The sequence below is a fragment of the Populus euphratica genome, unplaced genomic scaffold (genome assembly GCF_000495115.2).
Source record: "Populus euphratica unplaced genomic scaffold, PopEup_1.0 scaffold1409.1, whole genome shotgun sequence".
Lineage (NCBI taxonomy): Eukaryota > Viridiplantae > Streptophyta > Magnoliopsida > Malpighiales > Salicaceae > Populus > Populus euphratica.
In genome coordinates this window covers 28110-46397 of record NW_011501256.1, presented here as the reverse complement: position 1 = coordinate 46397, position 18288 = coordinate 28110, and the positions used below count along the sequence as shown (strand labels likewise).

Genomic DNA, 18288 nt, shown 5'->3' with positions numbered 1-18288 from the left:
TTTTAAAACCACAAAGATCGGTTAACATGAGTAATACAAATAAATCTTTTATACCAATTGCAAATTCACCATTTATTTTACCCGATTCTTTCTCTTCAGTTTTGTCTTTTAATTCAACCTTTACCCTAAAAAAACATATCATTAGGCTTTAATATGAACTAAAAAATGCTCAATTGTGAAAAAAAAATCAAAAATCAAAAATCAAAGTGAAAAAAAGAAGAAGCAATAAAAATAAAAAATCAAAGTGAAAAAAAGAAGAAGCACTATTGTATTCCACATATAGTAAACAGTAATGTATGAACAGTGAAAAGGCCACGATTTTAGAGGTGCATACAGCTCATTTGGGCATACAACTTTTTTATATTTTCCCAAAGGATTAAGGACAGAAATGTGCTTCTGGACTGATAAGATCTCAATATTCGGAATTAGCAAGGACAGTACTTCAGCATGTGGTGTATTTATGATTCCACTAGAGTAATGGAGATGGATGTGGCAAGACGAAGATACTGGGAATACATTTTGTGCAGCGAGTGGAGGAAACTGGCTGGCTAAAGTGCTGTGATGCTAAAGAAATTAGTTTGTCTGCAACTGCAATACAGGAAAATATAAAGGCAGAGGGGTTTGCTATCAAGAAACTATTAATTTATGGCTGTCTTCATCCTGTATTCCTCAAGATATCGAAGCCAAAGAAGGCTTCTCTGACCCCAAAATATATCATGGAGGTTGAATGAGGTCAATGGAGAAATTTGAAGCAGAGACGTTTAAAATAAATCTATTGCCAAAAAAAAATTCAGTCACTTTTTGAACTCAGTCTATCTATCACTAGCTTACATCTAGCACCAATAGAATTTGGTTTTCAGTTCACATCACAGAGTCTCGCACTTGAAGTTGAAGGTATTGGTCCATATGTAAATGCCGTAGCTCGCTTTCTTTTCAACCTATTCTCCATTTCTAGGGTAGTAAGGTGGCGTCTTGCTCCTGTCTCTGAATAAAAGTATCTAGACCAACAAGACAGAGAACTGGAGCAATGGACAGATACATATTTAAACAACCAAAACACACGAAAACAGTTGCCTAAGATGCATGGTAGTGAAAATGCATGTTTCAATGCTACGCTATGAAATTTCTTGGGCCTTGATTCATTAATCATCAGCAGATTCATATCCAATCCTAAGGTCATCAAATACATCAACAGATAAAATCCAATCCTGGATATTAGATAATTGGTCGCCTGGTTTTACATAATGAGCCAAGAACTTGCAGTTTTACCACAGAAATGAGAGAAGGAAGCAAAGGTATTAGTAACCATGCAACGTCAAATTTCGAGAAAAATAGATAACTGTTACAGTTAAGAAACAGTTCGCTGATATCCAAGGACATACCTGTGGATGGAGAATGGTAATGCCAGCGCTGCAACAGTCTTCTCTCCACCAGAGAGCTGTTCCATGTCTCGGAAACGCTTTTGTGAGGGCACAGCAGTGTATTCAATACCATGTAGAAAAGGATCGTCCTCATTTTCTAAGCTCAAATATGCCGTCCCGCCCAACTGACGATTGCTGCTCTTTTTCATATCTGTGCAAACAGGAACAAAGTAAGAATTTTTATTTGTAAATTATGGGCACCGAGTTACTTTCAGTTAATTTGGCCCATAGCAAAGATAAATATCAAGAAGCAGAGGCATCACAAGCACAAGAAGGTTGAAATCAATGAACTCAAAACTATAAATATGTTAGCATCAATAAATGCACAAAATCGGTCAAGCATGTTAAATTGTTTTCATGTTTTTCACAAATACTGAAACTTGTGTCGCTGTACCATGTTAAATACATTCTCAAGTCGAAAGAGATTTACCAAGTGAAGGATTTTGGTACAAAGAGTAGATGGCTTGACTAGGTTGACAAGCTGGATTAATCCCCTGATACCAAGAAACAAAAGACAAATGTAAGCACTCAAGCATGCTGTTTCCAAGACCATCAATAGGAAACAGATAACAAAAATTAAGTTGCCAAGGGTTCTTTTTATTCTTGTATGAAGGGACAATTCTTTTCTCAAACTGTGTTCACTGTACCATATTTTATTCCTTCACACATAAGTCTGAGATAACATTTGTCCTGGATCCTGATCATTACTTGCTAAATGGCTTGTCAAAAAACACCACGTAATTATTACCTTCTCTGCTTTACTGCATTGTAACCATCAGCTATTTGCTTCTCTTCCATTCTGGCTGCTTCAAACTCTTCAGTGACTACTTTTTCTTTCTCACGCAGAGCCTCATATTGATACAGGGCCTTCAAGCTTGGGGCATTTTTTTCAATTTCTGATATCAAGCCATCCATCTTTTGCTTAAATTCCGCCTCAGGTTTCTCTCTGGCAGAAGGTCTCCTATCCTGAAGAGATCTATTTAGCTGGCAAAAATCATAACATGGGCCAGGAATTGATGAGTCAATGTCCATGGTTATATTCCAAGTTTAGGCAGTAAGGATTTATGTTTCACAAAAAACGTTTAAAAGATTTATTTTTCACAATTTCTTTTTTTATAGGATCCTTCACAATTTTTTTTTTCAATTTTTGCGTGGATGATCTGCAGTGGACTGGAAAATAATTAAATTAGTTTACAGGCAAAAATTGACCTGGAAATACCGGCTCAATACAATTTAATAAACACAAAATTTAATTGAAATGTCGAAAGAAGAAGGGACAATACCCTGCTAGTGGTCTGATATGATTTCGAAACGTTGTTAAAATGAATTCAGGAGGATTCAAGAATTTTCAGAACACCTGGTGCTTCAGATGAGGACTGTGGAGCAAAGGAGGGGGGATAATAATGGCCACGCCACGAGGGGAACTGATCGCTACTGAACCCATTAACCTCTCCGTGCAGTAACAGCAATAAAGAACCCGGTGGAGGTTCGGCCAGTGCAGGATTAATAGAAAGCAGCACCAGTATGAAGGATGGTGAAATGAAGAACAGTGATTACAGGAGTACAAAACCAAGAACTCATTCCCAGGAAAAGAATGAGGAAGATAAGTATAACAAACTCAATTACATAAAATCTCTCAGCTAACTGAAACAGCTCGATTATTTATTTATCACTACACAGAAGGAAAGAACAAATTATTTGTACACATGAAATCGATGATTAGAGAAAGTACAGTCGAAACGTGCATTTTAACAAACCCTGCATACAGCACTTCAATCACTGAATTCTCCTTCATCAATTTTCTTCGCACTGCTAGATTCTGTACTCTCTCCTTTGTAGGAATCTGCTGTCTTGTTTTTATCATGATGTTCAATTTCAGCAAGCAACATATTGGCCCCAATGGGAGAATCTGTTATCTTGGTTTCATTTTTATGTCCACCTTGAGCGGCCAACATATTGGCCCCAATGGGATAATCTGCTATTTTGGTTTCATTTTGATGTCCAAGTTGAGCAGGTAACATACTGGCCGCATTGTTGTCAGAACTTTCAGGCAGCTGCTCTCTAGATTTTATACCAGCTTCTAACTCCTCGTACTGGGAAATGACTTGCTGGAGCTCATCATGGAGATTCAAGGCTTCAAAAAGCATTGCCTCGTCATCAGTGGTGCTTTCTATGATCCTCTGAATGTCAGGCTGTGACTGCTTGCACTTGTCCAACAAGCTAACCGTCAGATCTTCCTGCAGCCACACAGGAAGTTTTAATAATCGCAGCCATTATTTCATAGTGCGTTTATTTCCCCTCTATCTTGCTTGTGAAAATGTAGTCACTCAGCTATATGTTTTACAATGGGATCACAGAAAAGAGATCCCAGGAATATAATGTGCTTTCAAACTCATATTAACAATTTTTTTGTTTAGCACCATCACTGCAATTTGTCATGTCGTTTTTCTGGAACCCAATAGCATTAGCAAGTACGAAAAAAAATGAAAGATGAAAAATTCTTTATTCTGTGAAATATCAGAAAGATTAAAATAAACTTAAAAGCACGTATCAACTAAAAACGAAATTCAAAAATGTATATAAAAAGGTTAACAAGGATGAGCTGTTTAATGAGACTGATAATTTCTTATTGAATAACACCCAAAAAAATGAATTACCTTAATGGGTTTTGGCTCAGTTTCAGCTTTCAAAATACTAGAAAGAAGTTCCAGACTGTTCCGAGTTGTTACAAGCATTTCATTCTTTTCCTTAATTGATAACCCCCCAAAGTTATATGGAAGAGTATTATGATCTGCACCATGCAATCCCATGTCAGGAATAGGATAGTTTCCAGGAGGTGACAACGGTTCCTGGTGAACAAACGACTCCAATGAATACTGCATGGGGAATGGACTACCATCTTCAACTGGTGGTGGAGGCAGACTTCTTTCTTTTAAGCTCTGCCAGAGCCAGAAAACAATATTAGATGTAAGAAAAGAAAAACAAACGACAGAGGCTTTTCTGACTTTCAAGAATCAACGAGAACCAGAGTAACAATTGGCACAAAATAACATAGGAAAGAAAGGGGAGGGGGTGGTGCATCCATTTATAGAACTGACAAGCAACATAAGGAATAAATGGGCATATGTTAGTTCATCAAAAATTGGAAGACATGACACAAGTTAGGGAGGAATAGTGATATATTAGCATGACCCTGTCCAATAATCCTTCTCCATTAAGGAAAAAAGGTGCACCAGTTTATCACTTAATGACCACAGATCCCAAAGGTGCTCCTTTGTGGCCTTCTTTTAAAAGGATCGGTAAGTAATTTTGTTAGGTGCTAAATTTGTAACTTTGCCTCACATTCACAGGCTGTAACTATGAAGAAAGACATGGTTGAAAAAATGTAAGCAAACCCGCATTCCCAAAACTTTTAGCTTATTAGGTTTCTGATTTTGCAGCATATAGCAAAATCCAAGCCTTAAGAACATGCCAAAACCCAAGAAGCTGTCAAATAAATAATAAATTGCAGTTCTATACACTGACCCATTTACAACATTCAAGCATAAAGCTAAATATCCAACTGGTTTTCTTTTTTTGGCCAAACCAACTAGCTTATCAACTATGAGGAATGGCATCAGATATGCAGAGACTAAAACCAATCCAAGCCACAAGGCATAAGTATCACAACTGTATGTGTGAAATGATAATAGTGATCCTTGATTAAACACACCGAACTATTACCTAATCATACACAAACAATTGGTGTATGTCCATAGCAATGACAGCATTTGTTTACTGAAAGAAAGCTAACCATATAAGTCTGATGAAAGACAGGCAGATACTCAAGATCCTCAGACTCTCCCCAAGCCCTAATCAACTGCAAAGCTCGATCACGATTCCCCTGATCCGTCTGCGGATTCTCAATCATCCTAGCCATCTCATCCAACACCTTCTCAGACGCCACCTCAGAGAACACCTTCTCACAATTCGAAGTACATGCCTCCAACAAATCAAGACTCAGCCTTTGGCTCACCACACTCTTTCCCGAAAACTTCCTCTTTATAGCCTTAACAATCTCAGTACCACTAAACTCTTGGCTATTGATCATCGCACATATCCTCAAATTCAAACCCCAGTTAGGCTCCTCCATTGTCTCTAACGTAGCTTCATCGACCATCTTCGATTCAGGCGTTGGGGTTTGCAGCATTTCTTTCACCTTACCACTTACAAGTCGACTCATTTGAGCCCCACCAGTCTTCAACAGTTCACCCCATTCAGATAATTTCAGCTTGTCCATCTCTTATTTTACGCTCAAAACACAAACATCAACAGCTATGACAGCAACAACAACCAGTGATTCAATTTATAAACAAAAATCAAACATTGACTAAGCTTTCCTAGGAATAAAGAATGACAAACCTAAGGTCAGCTGCAATTGCAAAACCCTAATTTTGGTTTGAACAGAGAATTGAAAGCTCTAGTTGAGAAATTCCTGTGGAAACGTAGCAGTTTTTTAGAGGATATGTTAAAAAAAGCTCCGCTCGAGAATGAATTGGGCAGTTTTAATTTCCAGATGTTCTTTTGCCAGTGGTGACGAGTCAAGATACACGTGCCCTGTGTTGACAAGTCGTTTTCAAATACAAAAACGATGCATGGCAGTGGCAGCGTGGCATCGCTCTGTAACAATCATTAATTCCTTAATAAATATTTATTCGAATTGGTTCGTATAAAAAGACTTATCGTTTATGAAGAAAATACACTCGGCATTTTACAAGACGACACGTCATTTTAAGGGAAAGACGGACTTTGTTTGAAAACAAGTGTACGTCGCGGTGGTTGCATTATAAAATATTTTTTATTTAAAATTATATTAAAATAATATTTTTTTATTTATTAGAACTTATTTTTAATATCATTATATAAAAAATAAATTTAAATAATTTGTTTTTTGAAATAACAAAACCAAACAAACTCTTATGGACTCTTCTTACTGTGTGGGCTTGCAGCCTTACACAGAGTCTAGTTCTTCGACCCGTGAAAGAGAGGGACCGAATTGACCCGGCCTGAGGCTATAAAAACCTATCAAATTTAATTGAATATGTTTGGTAGTACGATAATTATTATTTTTTAAAATAATTTTTTATATTAAAACAAATATTAATATATTTTTTTAAAAAATTATTTTTAATATTAATGCATCAAAATAATTTAAAATTTATAAATTATATTAAATTTTAATAAAAATATTTTTAAAATTTTTTAGGAATAAGGTTGAACGAATTCCAAACAGCTCCTCAATTGAAGGCGCTAAAAAGATCGATTAAAATAAATAATAATAAAAAAACTGTTAAAATAAAAGGAAAGGAAAAACCTGTGTACAGCTAGGGGTTTAAGGATAAACCAGCAACCGAAGATAAAGAAGGAAACAAACACTCACAAAACTAAACAAAAACAGTAATTGTCTGCTAGGGAAATGGCTTCTCTGTCGACTTGGTGTCGTTACATTGCTCACAAATTCGAGTACTCTCTCTCTCTCAGCTACAAGGTCCCCCCCTCTCTAAACCCATTTTTATTTTCTTTTTTGCTGTTACACAAGATTGATGCAATTCGACGAGTGTGTGTTTGTGGGTTTTCTCATTTATGCCTGTTTTGATGATTTTGTGCCTTGTATCTGGTTTCTCGGTTTTGGTTTACCCGGGTAAAGGCTGCAAATTTTGCTAGAAAGATTTCTTTTTGCTTGATGGGTTTCTTTCTTCATTGATCTTGATGCGGGGTTTACCGGAAATGGGATGTTTCAATGCCATTCTCTCTTGTTTTATAAGATATGCATTTTTTTGGAGACTAAGCTTTATCCGCTCTATGTCTTTTACTTGTGAGAATATAGTGTCTATGGGTATGTTTGAGGGAACAATACTTTGCTGGAGAAACTCAATTGTAGATGTTGTGTTGCAGAATTTTGCTTGATTTTTGTTGTAAAAGGAAGTTTTATCCAATAAAGTCCAAGATTTGGGAAAGATTTATATTGTTTTATAAGGCTCCCCAGAATTGTTGCCACATGCTCACTTCGTTGTATTCACTTATTCTTCTATCATTTTTTTTTGTTTTTCGAACTGTCAAACGCATCAGCTGATATCATGCACGCCACTTCATTTCTTTGCTGCTGTTTCTACACCTATAGCTGTGGTTAAAGTTGAGGATAATTGAACCATTCTTATATTGATTATTCTGATGTAGCCTTCAACTTGTTGCAGAGCTACAAGGGTGGCATAATCAATAATAAAGAAGTCTATGATACAGTATGGAAAAATCTATTTCAGGGAAAGTTGACATTTTTACATTGGAATAAAGGACGGGAAATGGCCCCAACAATTGGAGACCAAGGGGGGACCCTTCTCGTTCGCAAATTACCAACTGCTGATCCAATGTAAGAATACTTAACTTGTATGTGTGGCTGGATGTTTGATTATTATTATTTTTATTTCTTAACCATCGTAGAGAAGCATACTATTTGATAAGTATAGTATCAGGCAATAAGAATGCGACATCCTGTGCATGGATGATTCATATAGATGATTCTAATATGTCATGAAGGATTTTGGTGCTTTTGTTGATTGCTGTTTGCAGGGCCTATCCATTTTGCGATGTATTTTATGCATAACTGGTAGCTTGTTAGATGCTTGCTTGCTAGAAAATGAGCCTATGCTGATGGGAGTAATGCTCATGGTGCACTAGGGCTGTATGGGTTTGAGATGAATGACACCCTGCCTGGCCATGATAAACCTTGATACCATCAATATAATGTTTTAATTGGCATGATGTTAGTGGCAGGGTGGAGTACCCATTATGGGGGATTTTCTAATGTGGATGGAAAATTATGTTGCCAGCTTATTCATCTGAATTGATATTCTTTACGAAGTTTTCTGAGTGATCTACCTTCAAAGCTCACTTTTTTGAGAATTGTGGAATCATTATTTCGTTCAATGATAAAATATTTGGCTGCCAATTTGTAAACATGTGGATTCAAGTCTTGGGAGTTGACTTAATGCAAAACTTCTAATGTTAGTGCTCAGGACCATATCCATAAATGTTGTAGTACACGTGTGAGGTAGGAGCCTTGCCTTTATAAGTAAAGTGATCAAGTGAGGAAGATATATGCATGCAAAGACATGTGATCCTTCAGTTTAAACTATAGGGTGGACATGCTGCCCATTATGATATCAGCCTTCTGTTCTGTGTAAAAACCTTCCTACAAGAAAGCATGAGCTATTTGGTAGAGGAGCCTTAGCCATACCAAGCTTTATATACAATACCCAAAAAAAGAGAAATCGTTAAAGCCTCTAGTCTTTAGGTCCAATCAAACTCCTCGAGCAATCTAGTTGACAACCAGGATAAACAAGCCTGGCACAAGGGATAACAACATTACATCAAAGCATAACAAATGCTAGATTTCAATGCCATGTTCTGGAATCCTTCTAAACTCAAAGCTTTTAGTTATAAAGCTATACGAAACTTTATACACAATCATCCTAGGGTTATCAGCAACATAAACCTTTGCCAATGTCTGATGACTTTGATTTGGCTGCTCTACTCAACCTTTGATAAGTACATAGATTGGCTTTCTCTATCTAGGTACATTGCTGGCTAAGTTTTCACAAGCTGATGTGATTGTAGATCATTCTCTATCACTTCAATCCACACTACTTTCTAAACCCCACCACCATAGACTTCAACGCTATCAATTTTCTTTGCTGGTGGAACCATAGGTTGATGATGGATATGTTCTACAAATGGGGATCATATATATTTTTTATTAAAGAAATGGGGCTGTGTGAGTATTGTTTCATCTCATTCAGGTAATACCAATGCCATGTTCTTATTACTGCAAATGAGGATCAATACATAATTTTCTTTTGTTACTGACAACCTTGGTTGGTTGTTGAGAGGGTTGCCTAAAAGCAGTATATAAGGCATACCCTGTAAAACTTACAAGTAAACCAGATATAGAGATGGCGACTAGGGCTGCTGTTTCCATTATTATGTAATAATAATAATAAAAAATTTCCAGACCACGATGGATCTCTGATAAGATCATTTATTTACAACGGAATGGTATACAAAGTCAACAGATCTCAGCTAATACAAAAAGGATTTATGGCTACACAAAGCGTTGAGGGAAGTTCTAAATCTGGTCCAAGGCGAACTATTGCAGGCACCCTTTTGTTGCTTTTTTTTTTTTTTAATTCTTTTGCTCTAAAATAACATGGTGAGTAATAAGTCACAGTTCTCGGCAGGCGTGTTTTTGTTGGAGATGTTGTGCTTTTGAAGGATCCTGAGAAGTCAGATAATTTTCTAGTCAGAAGATTAACTGCTATTGAAGGGTATGAAATGGTGTCTACTGATGAAAAAGATGACCCATTTGTTCTTGACAAGGATGAGTGTTGGGTATTGGCTGACAATGATAAGTTGAAGCCCAAGGTATGTATGATTTTGATATCATAAAAATAGGATTATATATGCTAACAGATTGTTTGATCTGTTCTCATGTCAAATCTTTCAACCAAAGCTCACCAACATCAGAATTTACATATTTATTTCCAAAAATGCCTAAACAATTGGGATAATTGATTTTTTCAAGTCATCTTTCGATGATTTATTAAGCTTATCATATAAGGCTTTTAGCACTAGTGGACTTGGTAGTTGGTGCTGGTCTCATTGCTGACCAAGGAAATAGTTAGACATGGTTTTGCTTGTGATGGGATTAGATATTGGTTTCACAGAAATGTCAGACTTCAGGAAACCTAGTTTGTTATCATGAAGTACACATTGTACTGCAGATTTCTAAATTAACTTGATTTCTTTTTAATCGTTAGAACACTATATGCCATAAGGAAACAAGCTAAAGGTTTTGATAATGCATCTATTAGATTCCAGATTTTTTGCTACCATATTCATTTACATTTTTATTTATTTATTTAGCTTTTCTTCTATGAAGAGACATAAGAAATAAAGATGTCTAAATTACCAAATGAGATCAATAATAATTCGACAGTTACTTCTTTTTGCATTTTATTCTAATTGAGACTGGGTAGCATCTAAAATTTATAATTAGAATGTTGGCAGCTCCCCCAACCAGCCATTTATCACCAAGATCACTTTCTCAAATTCTGTAAATATTTCTTTTTAAATGTATCGAACTGAATGAGTTGTATATCTACTCTACCTTATCTCAGCTTCACAGTCATTTTCTCCTTCTTTAATGCTAGACTATTCTTCCTTCTATTTTTTCTTGCGGGTGCAATTAAAGTTTAGTTGTAACTTTTGGCCTGAAGATTGCATTTGAATATTTTATGGCTTGAGCAAAAACTGGTTGACCTTGCCCTTCTTCATTATTTTTCTTTGTTTGTTTGTTTTATTGGTATCACAGGAAGCCAATGACAGTCGAACATTTGGTCCAATTTCCATGTCAAACATAGTTGGTCGAGTTATATATTGTCTGCAAACAGCTGTGGACCATGGTCCTGTACAGAACAGGTAAGTATCTGGATGCTAGTTTGTTTAATTTTTCCTTTCTTTCTTCCTTATTTTTATACATGCATCACTCTATATAATAACTACACTTCGAGCTTTTCACTCTCTCTATATATAATATAGAGAATGACAGTATGAAAGGGCAAATACTGGGTGATATTTTGAAACTTTTTGCTATCTTGATACCAGTCATTTCAGCATGAGAAAGGATTCTCCAGTGCTGGAGGTGGAACTGGATGTTGAAGAGATGGCAAAGAATCATAAAGCTTAGATTGTGCCGACCAACAGGCTGTATCAATTGGTTTGTGCATGTACCGGTTTTTCTTCTCTGTTATCCACCTGTATTTTATTTTATTTTTTTGGTTTTAACTGTTATGGGAGGGAAATGTGCTTACTGTTATTTTTGGTCAGGTGTGGCAACCAGATCTTTGCGTCTTCCTTTGCAGGAAGCTGGCTTTTTTCAATTTGAAGTTTCAACTTTATCTAGTATTGCAGTGATTGTAGTTTGAAACTCAGACCAGGGAAAGAAAATGAAATCTTACTGCTTCCGCCTTTCATTCTGTTTGTGTTGGGACTCTGTCCATGCCTTCATTGCCCAATATGAACTTGCTCAGACCTGGTTCTGCGGTTTTAACCATTGGATACATTTTCTAACTTTTATTTTCAAATAAATTTGGGATGTTTGTGGATGTCTTCCTGCAGTCCCATTGTATTTTACTATTATCACAATCAAGTTGTAGAGATCAATTGACTTGTCTAGTTAATGGACTCCTGTCTTAACCCTATTTTAGTCTTTGGTATTACAAGTACACCATTCAGGTTTGACAGTTCTACTCATCTGAAAGCGTGCTTGCAGATTCTTAATATGATATGATTGTAGTTTTGCTAACCTATAGTTGATTATAAAGCTGATTTTCCAACTGACCTGTGAGCTTTCTTCTCATCATAGTCGCCAATGGTTCCGCATATTGCTGCTCTGTCGATGAGGAGTCTGCATGTTTCAAAAAAAAAAAAAAATTAATTATTTTCTTAATGTTTTTGGATTGCTTATGCTAAAAATGAAATTTTAAAAATAAAAAATATTTTAAAAAACAACATTTCTAATCTAGTTTTCATTCAATTAAGCAATGTTTGTTGTGCCATTGAAAATTCCTGTGAGGTTGAGTCTGGGCCTTTGGAGTGCTCCGTCTCTCTTTACAAGAGGCCCAAAATCTGACATAGAAAGTGGGCCTGGCCTCATAAATCGCAACATGGCAGGAAATATAAAAAAAGCCCCCTTGGTCCCCCATCAAGAATTGCCCGTAACCGACTCGTCTCCGAGGCCGATAATAAACCCGGCGCTTTGCCGCCTCCGGTATTAAACGACAAGAAGCTAAGCCATTGCATGCCCATATTTGCCCCTAAGAAAATCACATAATGCCCAAAGACTCCCTTATCAATGGCTATATAAAATCTCAAGAACTACCGCAGAGAGAAAATTTAAGAAGACAGAAAACAACACGGTAAAATGCAAACGCGTCACTGCTAAGCCAAAAGCTATAAACTAGTTTGTTCAATGTCGCAAGCAGTCCATCTTATCACCAAGAACCTTCCAGGTACTCCTTTTCACCTTCATTCTCAGTCCCCTGTACGTTCTCTAGCATTGTTTGGTTGCTGTGAGAACAAAAGAAATCTTGGTTTGGGCCTAACTGGGTGTTTGAAGAGGCTGTTTTTTAGCTATCGTTTTGTTCTCTGCGTTCCGTTTGCTTCCCAACAGGGTACTGGGGTCTTGTTGGCACTTTTGCGACTTAATTTTCAAAGCGTTTGCAAGCTAAGATTGTTGCCCGCCATGTGTTTGATATAATGACTTCTAGGTTTAACAAGTAAAGAGCGGGCTTCTCTGTTGTCTCCTAGATTGTTTTAAATTTTGGGTTTCGTTTCTTATATCAAAACTGATCATTTACTGACCATGTACCTTTCACTTTGTTGATTCAATTGCTTGCTTGTGTTTCGCTGGTTGGCTTTCTGGTAACCCCTAAACATGCCACTTTTTTTTCTTGCTTTTGAATTTTATTTTATTTTTGTATTCGATCTTGAATCTAGGTGTTTGAGCTGATTGTTCTAAATTGAAATGGTCTCTTGTATATTTTATGGTAGCTTTTATTTTTGGCAACCTATTTGTTGTCGACTTCTTGTTTAGCTTTTGTATGCTTTATGGTTTTTAACAGAGATATTATCCCATAAGTTTTGCATAATTTTCAGCATCATCAGGCACAGCGGCATACCTCGCTCAGTTGCAAGGAGCGAGGTCTTCCATGTGCGCCGTGAGAATACTGTTAGGAAACAAGAGGTTTCGCTTTAGGAAATGGGACATGAACTTGGTAAAATATGTTTCCCAAGGGTCAGGTTGTTTAGGGTATGACGTTATGAATCCTTAAAAGTATGTGGCCACTTGTATGGTGAAAACCACAATTGTGATGGCAGAGCTGGAGCTAGAAATGCTCATGGTGTTGACGAGGTTAATTATGATGAGGTCCTAGTAGCTGGTTGGTGGTGAGTGATGACTCATGGCTGCTTGTAATTGTGTTAGAGTTATCTGGTCAAGGTATGTTAAGTAATTGAGGCTGGTCAAGGTGTGTTAGAGTAACTGAGGCTGGTCAAGGTGCCACTTAACTACCTGAGACGGTATAGACAATCAAAATACTGCTTGTTTGATGGGAAAATATTTTGTCCGGATGCTATGGATGGGAATAAACTCTTGTTTTACATTCCTTACCTTTTGTGTTGTCACTTCAATTGTATCATTTTAACAGATATAAGAAATCCTTGATTACCCTTGTCTTTGGGTACAAGTAATATGATTGAATACCTCTTTCGTTTCCAAGGAGCTGGATGGGAAGAAACTTTTATGTTTGACGTTCTGGTTTCAGTTCAGCTCCTTGTTTGACTTTTGAGAGGAATGATGTTGGGCTGGTGATGGTTGGTGGTGCACTGGTGAGATGAGGACTGATGTTGGTTTGCTGACCGTTAAATTGCATGAGAAACTGTTACATTCTTGATTGACTTTCATTGAAATACACTTGCATTTAAAAGTTGTCTTTCATCATCATAAACACGTTATCATTCAAGATGAAAAAATTCTATAATGCATGGAATCTGTAATATTGTGCTGGGTGATGCTGGAAGCACTACTTCCAGCATAAATTGGAAAATTTGTATATATGAACATCTTAGTCACTGTCAAAAAAGCATGTATTATTGTCGATCCTCTCATTGTATCAATTTCATGATTAAAGTCAAGATTCCCATCACATGTATAATGTCATAAACTTCAAGACTAATTCTCCTTGTTTGTACGGATATATGCCTTTTGTAGGTTATGGATCATCAGAAGGCAGGTGTCTCCCCTGCTCAGGAATTTCTGGTAGAGCAGTAGCTGTATCTCCTTGTTCTTCACGTGGTGTCCACTATGTTCATTCACAGGCGCAGTTTGGAAAGATGAAATGTTCCTCCAGGGCTTCATCCATTGTGTGCAAAAGTTCTGGCGGTCATAGGAGAAACCCGGACTTTTCTAGGCAAAACAAACAGGGGTTTTCGCGAAACAGAAACAGGCAAAATGAAGAGGGAAATGGTTTTGAAAACCTTGATGAATCTGATCTGTTAACATCAAAGAATGGGCCACTACTCTCCCTCTCTGGTACCCCAAAGTTCCAAGCCACTGCTGCCCCTGGGCCAAGAGAGAAGGAGATTGTTGAGCTATTCAGGAAGGTACAAGCTCAGCTGCGTGAAAGAGCTGCAGTCAAAGAAGAAAAAAAGGTTGAAGCTTCACAAGGAAAAGGAAGAGAAAATGAAACTGTGGATTCCCTCCTCAAGCTACTCCGGAAACACTCAGTTGAGCAAGGTAAGAAAAAAACCAGCAATATCAGCAGTGGAGACTTGAGTTTAGACCAGCCAGAGAATGGAACATACAAGAAAGCTAAAAGCACAAGTTTCTTTGATTCAAGTAAGAAAGAAAGGAATGATGTCCTGGAGCCCATCACCTCTTTTACCAGGCCACCTTCGAATTTCCGAAGGAAGTCTCCAGTACCTCAAGTGAAATTCCAGCCCATTTATTCAAGTGAGGACCCTGTTAACTCTACATCTCATTTAAATTTAAATGGTGAGAAAAAGCAGCAGTTTGAGATACTCCCAGACACCACTCAGGAGCTTGAATTGGACCCAGAATTGGATGCGGAGGAGGAGCATGAGTTGGATTCAGAGCCAGAGCCAGAGCCAGAGCCTTCTTTTGCCGGTGGGGATGTGTTTGATGAGCTTTCTGAAGGTGATTCTTCAGACATGGATAATGTTGACGGGGATGGTGAAAAACAACAGCTAATTGAACATGAGGATTTGAGTTCTTTAAAGCTACCTGAGCTGAGAGCGCTTGCAAAGTCTCGCGGGGTAAAAGGGTTTTCAAAGATGAAGAAAGGCGAACTGGTGGGGTTGCTGAGTGGTAGTTCAATGTGACAATAGCTCAACTAGGAGATGAAGATTAGTTTTGAGGTGTCCCTTTTGTTGTCATATAATTTTGTTTCCTTATTCTCTTTGTATGACTATATGTAAGGTGATAATTTTAGCCCGTCAAATCCTCTCTAATGCTTTCAACTGGCAGATGAAGATTTGTTTCGAAGCTGCTGCTGCTGCTTCTTTTTTCTTAGGAAGAAAGGAAACCTGCTTTTTTTTTTGTCTTTTCTTGAAAGGAAAGCTGCTTTATGAAATTGCTATCGCTGTGTGCACATACATTTGTCGTTCAATACCTTGAGGGAGAAACATCGCCAGAAGCACAGTAATAATTCTTGCGGCCGTTTTGATATTTGCTGCCACGGAGAGTGGTAACACAATAAACTTGGTTCAGGTGTTTTATTCTTTCCCAGCCAAATAATTTACAAATAAACTTTTGTTGGGTTAACATGGACAAGGTTGCAGCTCTCTCTCTCTCTCTCTCTCTCTCTGCCCGAGCTACATTGCGAGCTGGCTGGATCAACAATTAATTATCACTGGTAAAGAAACATAATTTTGCACCGTATTATCCTATTTAAAATTTTTATTTAATCATGTCTGTTTTATAATGAAAATAAATAAATTAAAAGTCAAATGAAACAAAATAATTAGCTATCATAACTTGTTCTTATTAATTTGAATTGGCTCTAAGTAGCTTATAATATTAGAGTTGGCCAGATATAATATGTTTCATCAAACAAATCCAAATTGATTTGTCTTTGATGTTCATGCGTGAGCTTATTCTATATATTAGTTACATTTGGAAAAAAGATGCAAGGAGGCAATTCTTGCTTGTCAACAGAAAACCTAAGTGCAGTATGGACTCCGAAGATCGAACTCTGCTTTGTGAAGTTTCTCAATGGACCATTTGTGGCTAACCATCGCAAGAAGCAGCATGACAAGAATACTTACGCTATCTGTGGCATCAAGCAAACCATCGCATGTCACCTCACATTGGAACTGAAGGTCACGAAAGCTTAATCCATACTTCTTTGGTTGGTTTCTTGCTTCTTTATTTGTTTGTTTGATTACTGAACATTCCTCGCAATGAAAGAAAAGTGTTGCAGTTTCATTTTTCCACGAAAAGTATACCAAGTGATGGCTCTATATTTTGCTTTTTCCAGATTTCCTGCACCATGTTTCGTTGGAGAATGTAAGGTAGGAAGTGTGGTTTACAAGGAATTGAAAGAATTGAAAAGACACAAGGAATCGAACAAGTATCCTTTCATTCCTTCCTCGAGTATATACAATCCACCGGCAGTTTTTTCCTTGAGGATATCTTGAGTTGATGGCATCCTACTTGTGAAGAAGCTACTAGGACACGTGGACCATTCCGAAAACAAAGCCCATGTGTTCCCTACTTGATCAAAATCCCATACATGTTAGCGAGCATTTCTTGAAAGTTGAAATTCACTTACTTTTTGCTTGAACACTCACATGAGTACTCCTGCCAGCCCACCACAGAAAGCAAAGCGTTGGAAATTTTACTGTCAGAACCTTTAACTCGGTGGAAATTGGGATGGAGTGGAAGACTCCTGATCTATACGAGTCCTTTTGAACCGTAACCCTATCTCCCATGTCCATCAACCCACATGGGAACCATCCATTCCTCGATGAAAATGTCCCCTGAAAGAGGTTGCAGAGCGTACACGGCAGAAAACATAGTTTTGTCGGTACATAAAAAATTAATGCTTGGACGGAGGAGAGTAAAGTGTATTGTTTAATTGATAGGATTGTTGACCTTAGTTGGGTAAAGAATAGAAGCAGCTTTTTTGAGTTCAACATTTTGGTTCGTCAATCTATGCTGTTTTCGATCAATTTTTAGGAGTAGAAATGCTTGGTAAAAAGTCTACTTCCATAAAAAGAAGATATATCATCTCAGAAAATCAAGTAAGAACTAATTATGAGATAAACATAACTTCCCTTAAATTTTTTTTTATAGTTATTAGTTTTTATGGCTATGTTTTTTAAAAATATAAATTCAAGAAAAGTTATAAATTATATTTTTTGTAATTGGGTAATAAAATAGTTTTTCATAACCAATTCAGAACTATAATATATATTGATTAATCAAATATTTTTAAAATTATGACCAGTATAAAATGCAGTTTTAACCACTTCCCACCGTACTATAAATGAGTATCATGAGCTTAGACTTTGACCCAAATCTCAAATTCTTAAGGATGACTGTCCACCATTGGAAAATTTAGTAGTTTTTCTTCTGGAAAGGAGTTGCGAGTTTAAATGGCGGAAAACAGTCTCCAAACAGAGTCAGTACTCAGTCTAATATCATGGTTGTTAGCCTCAGCACGAAAGAACATTTTTAGTATTGGATGCTATCTTTTTTTACTGTATGTGGTGTCACACCAATACTTGAATGAGCTTTATTGTAAACCTAATAGAAAGGAAATATGCCTCTGGTTTGATGTGAGAAGTCATGATGCTTCCCCTCCTGCACCAATAGTGTTCATAGCTGTTACAGATTATAGCTGGCATTTGTTGGCGAAAACACTTCAAGCGACAGAAAGTATACTGCTGGTGCGTTGTAATTAAGACAGGGCAGGACAAGAAAGTTGTCGAGCTTGAATATACAGACACGGACACCTTCAAGATGTAATGAGCTGAGCAGAACGGTTGCCCAAGTCCCTCCCCGTGCCTGTTTTCCTGTTATCATGATAGCATTGCAGCTGCATCGAGGTTCCATGGATTCTTTGTTATTAAGAACGGATTTATTGGTACAGAGAGGGCATAGACGAATCATAAAACTCAAGTCTATTTCTTAGAGCAAATTTTCTTGAGGATTCAAACAGATGTAGAGTGGATTTTTGCCAGTCACGGG

The 18288-nt window shown here is 37.2% G+C and overlaps 4 protein-coding genes across 5 annotated transcripts; 2 read left to right on the top strand and 2 right to left on the bottom strand.

Annotated features, from left to right (window-relative positions):
• Window positions 1-1108: 1108 nt before the first annotated feature.
• LOC105117559 (structural maintenance of chromosomes protein 1-like) lies at window positions 1109-2420 on the bottom strand. Its single transcript, XM_011015276.1, has 3 exons — window positions 2170-2420; window positions 1852-1915; window positions 1109-1572 (listed from the first exon to the last, which is right to left on the bottom strand). Exons 1-3 carry the CDS (start codon window positions 2334-2336, stop codon window positions 1567-1569), a joined length of 237 nt encoding a protein of 78 aa, XP_011013578.1. The 5' UTR covers window positions 2337-2420; the 3' UTR covers window positions 1109-1566.
• A 596-nt stretch (window positions 2421-3016) lies between these two features.
• On the bottom strand, window positions 3017-5982 carry LOC105117560 (TOM1-like protein 2). The gene is made up of 4 exons (XM_011015277.1): window positions 5823-5982; window positions 5215-5735; window positions 4079-4360; window positions 3017-3658 (listed from the first exon to the last, which is right to left on the bottom strand). Exons 2-4 carry the CDS (start codon window positions 5698-5700, stop codon window positions 3194-3196), a joined length of 1233 nt encoding a protein of 410 aa, XP_011013579.1. The 5' UTR covers window positions 5701-5735; window positions 5823-5982; the 3' UTR covers window positions 3017-3193.
• A 762-nt stretch (window positions 5983-6744) lies between these two features.
• On the top strand, window positions 6745-11816 carry LOC105117558 (uncharacterized). 2 transcript variants are annotated; one of them, XM_011015275.1, is made up of 6 exons: window positions 6745-6948; window positions 7655-7827; window positions 9695-9878; window positions 10828-10934; window positions 11121-11232; window positions 11343-11816. In XM_011015275.1, the coding sequence occupies exons 1-5, from the start codon at window positions 6877-6879 to the stop codon at window positions 11200-11202; spliced, it is 618 nt and encodes a 205-aa protein (XP_011013577.1). In that variant the 5' UTR covers window positions 6745-6876; the 3' UTR covers window positions 11203-11232; window positions 11343-11816. The 2 variants fall into 2 exon arrangements, with proteins under 2 accessions (XP_011013577.1, XP_011013576.1); XM_011015274.1 differs by having other exon boundaries at window positions 11121-11242.
• Window positions 11817-12392: 576 nt separating this feature from the next.
• Window positions 12393-15684, top strand: LOC105117557 (rho-N domain-containing protein 1, chloroplastic-like). The gene is made up of 2 exons (XM_011015272.1): window positions 12393-12526; window positions 14287-15684. The coding sequence occupies exons 1-2, from the start codon at window positions 12487-12489 to the stop codon at window positions 15414-15416; spliced, it is 1170 nt and encodes a 389-aa protein (XP_011013574.1). The 5' UTR covers window positions 12393-12486; the 3' UTR covers window positions 15417-15684.
• The last annotated feature ends 2604 nt before the right edge of the window (window positions 15685-18288 follow it).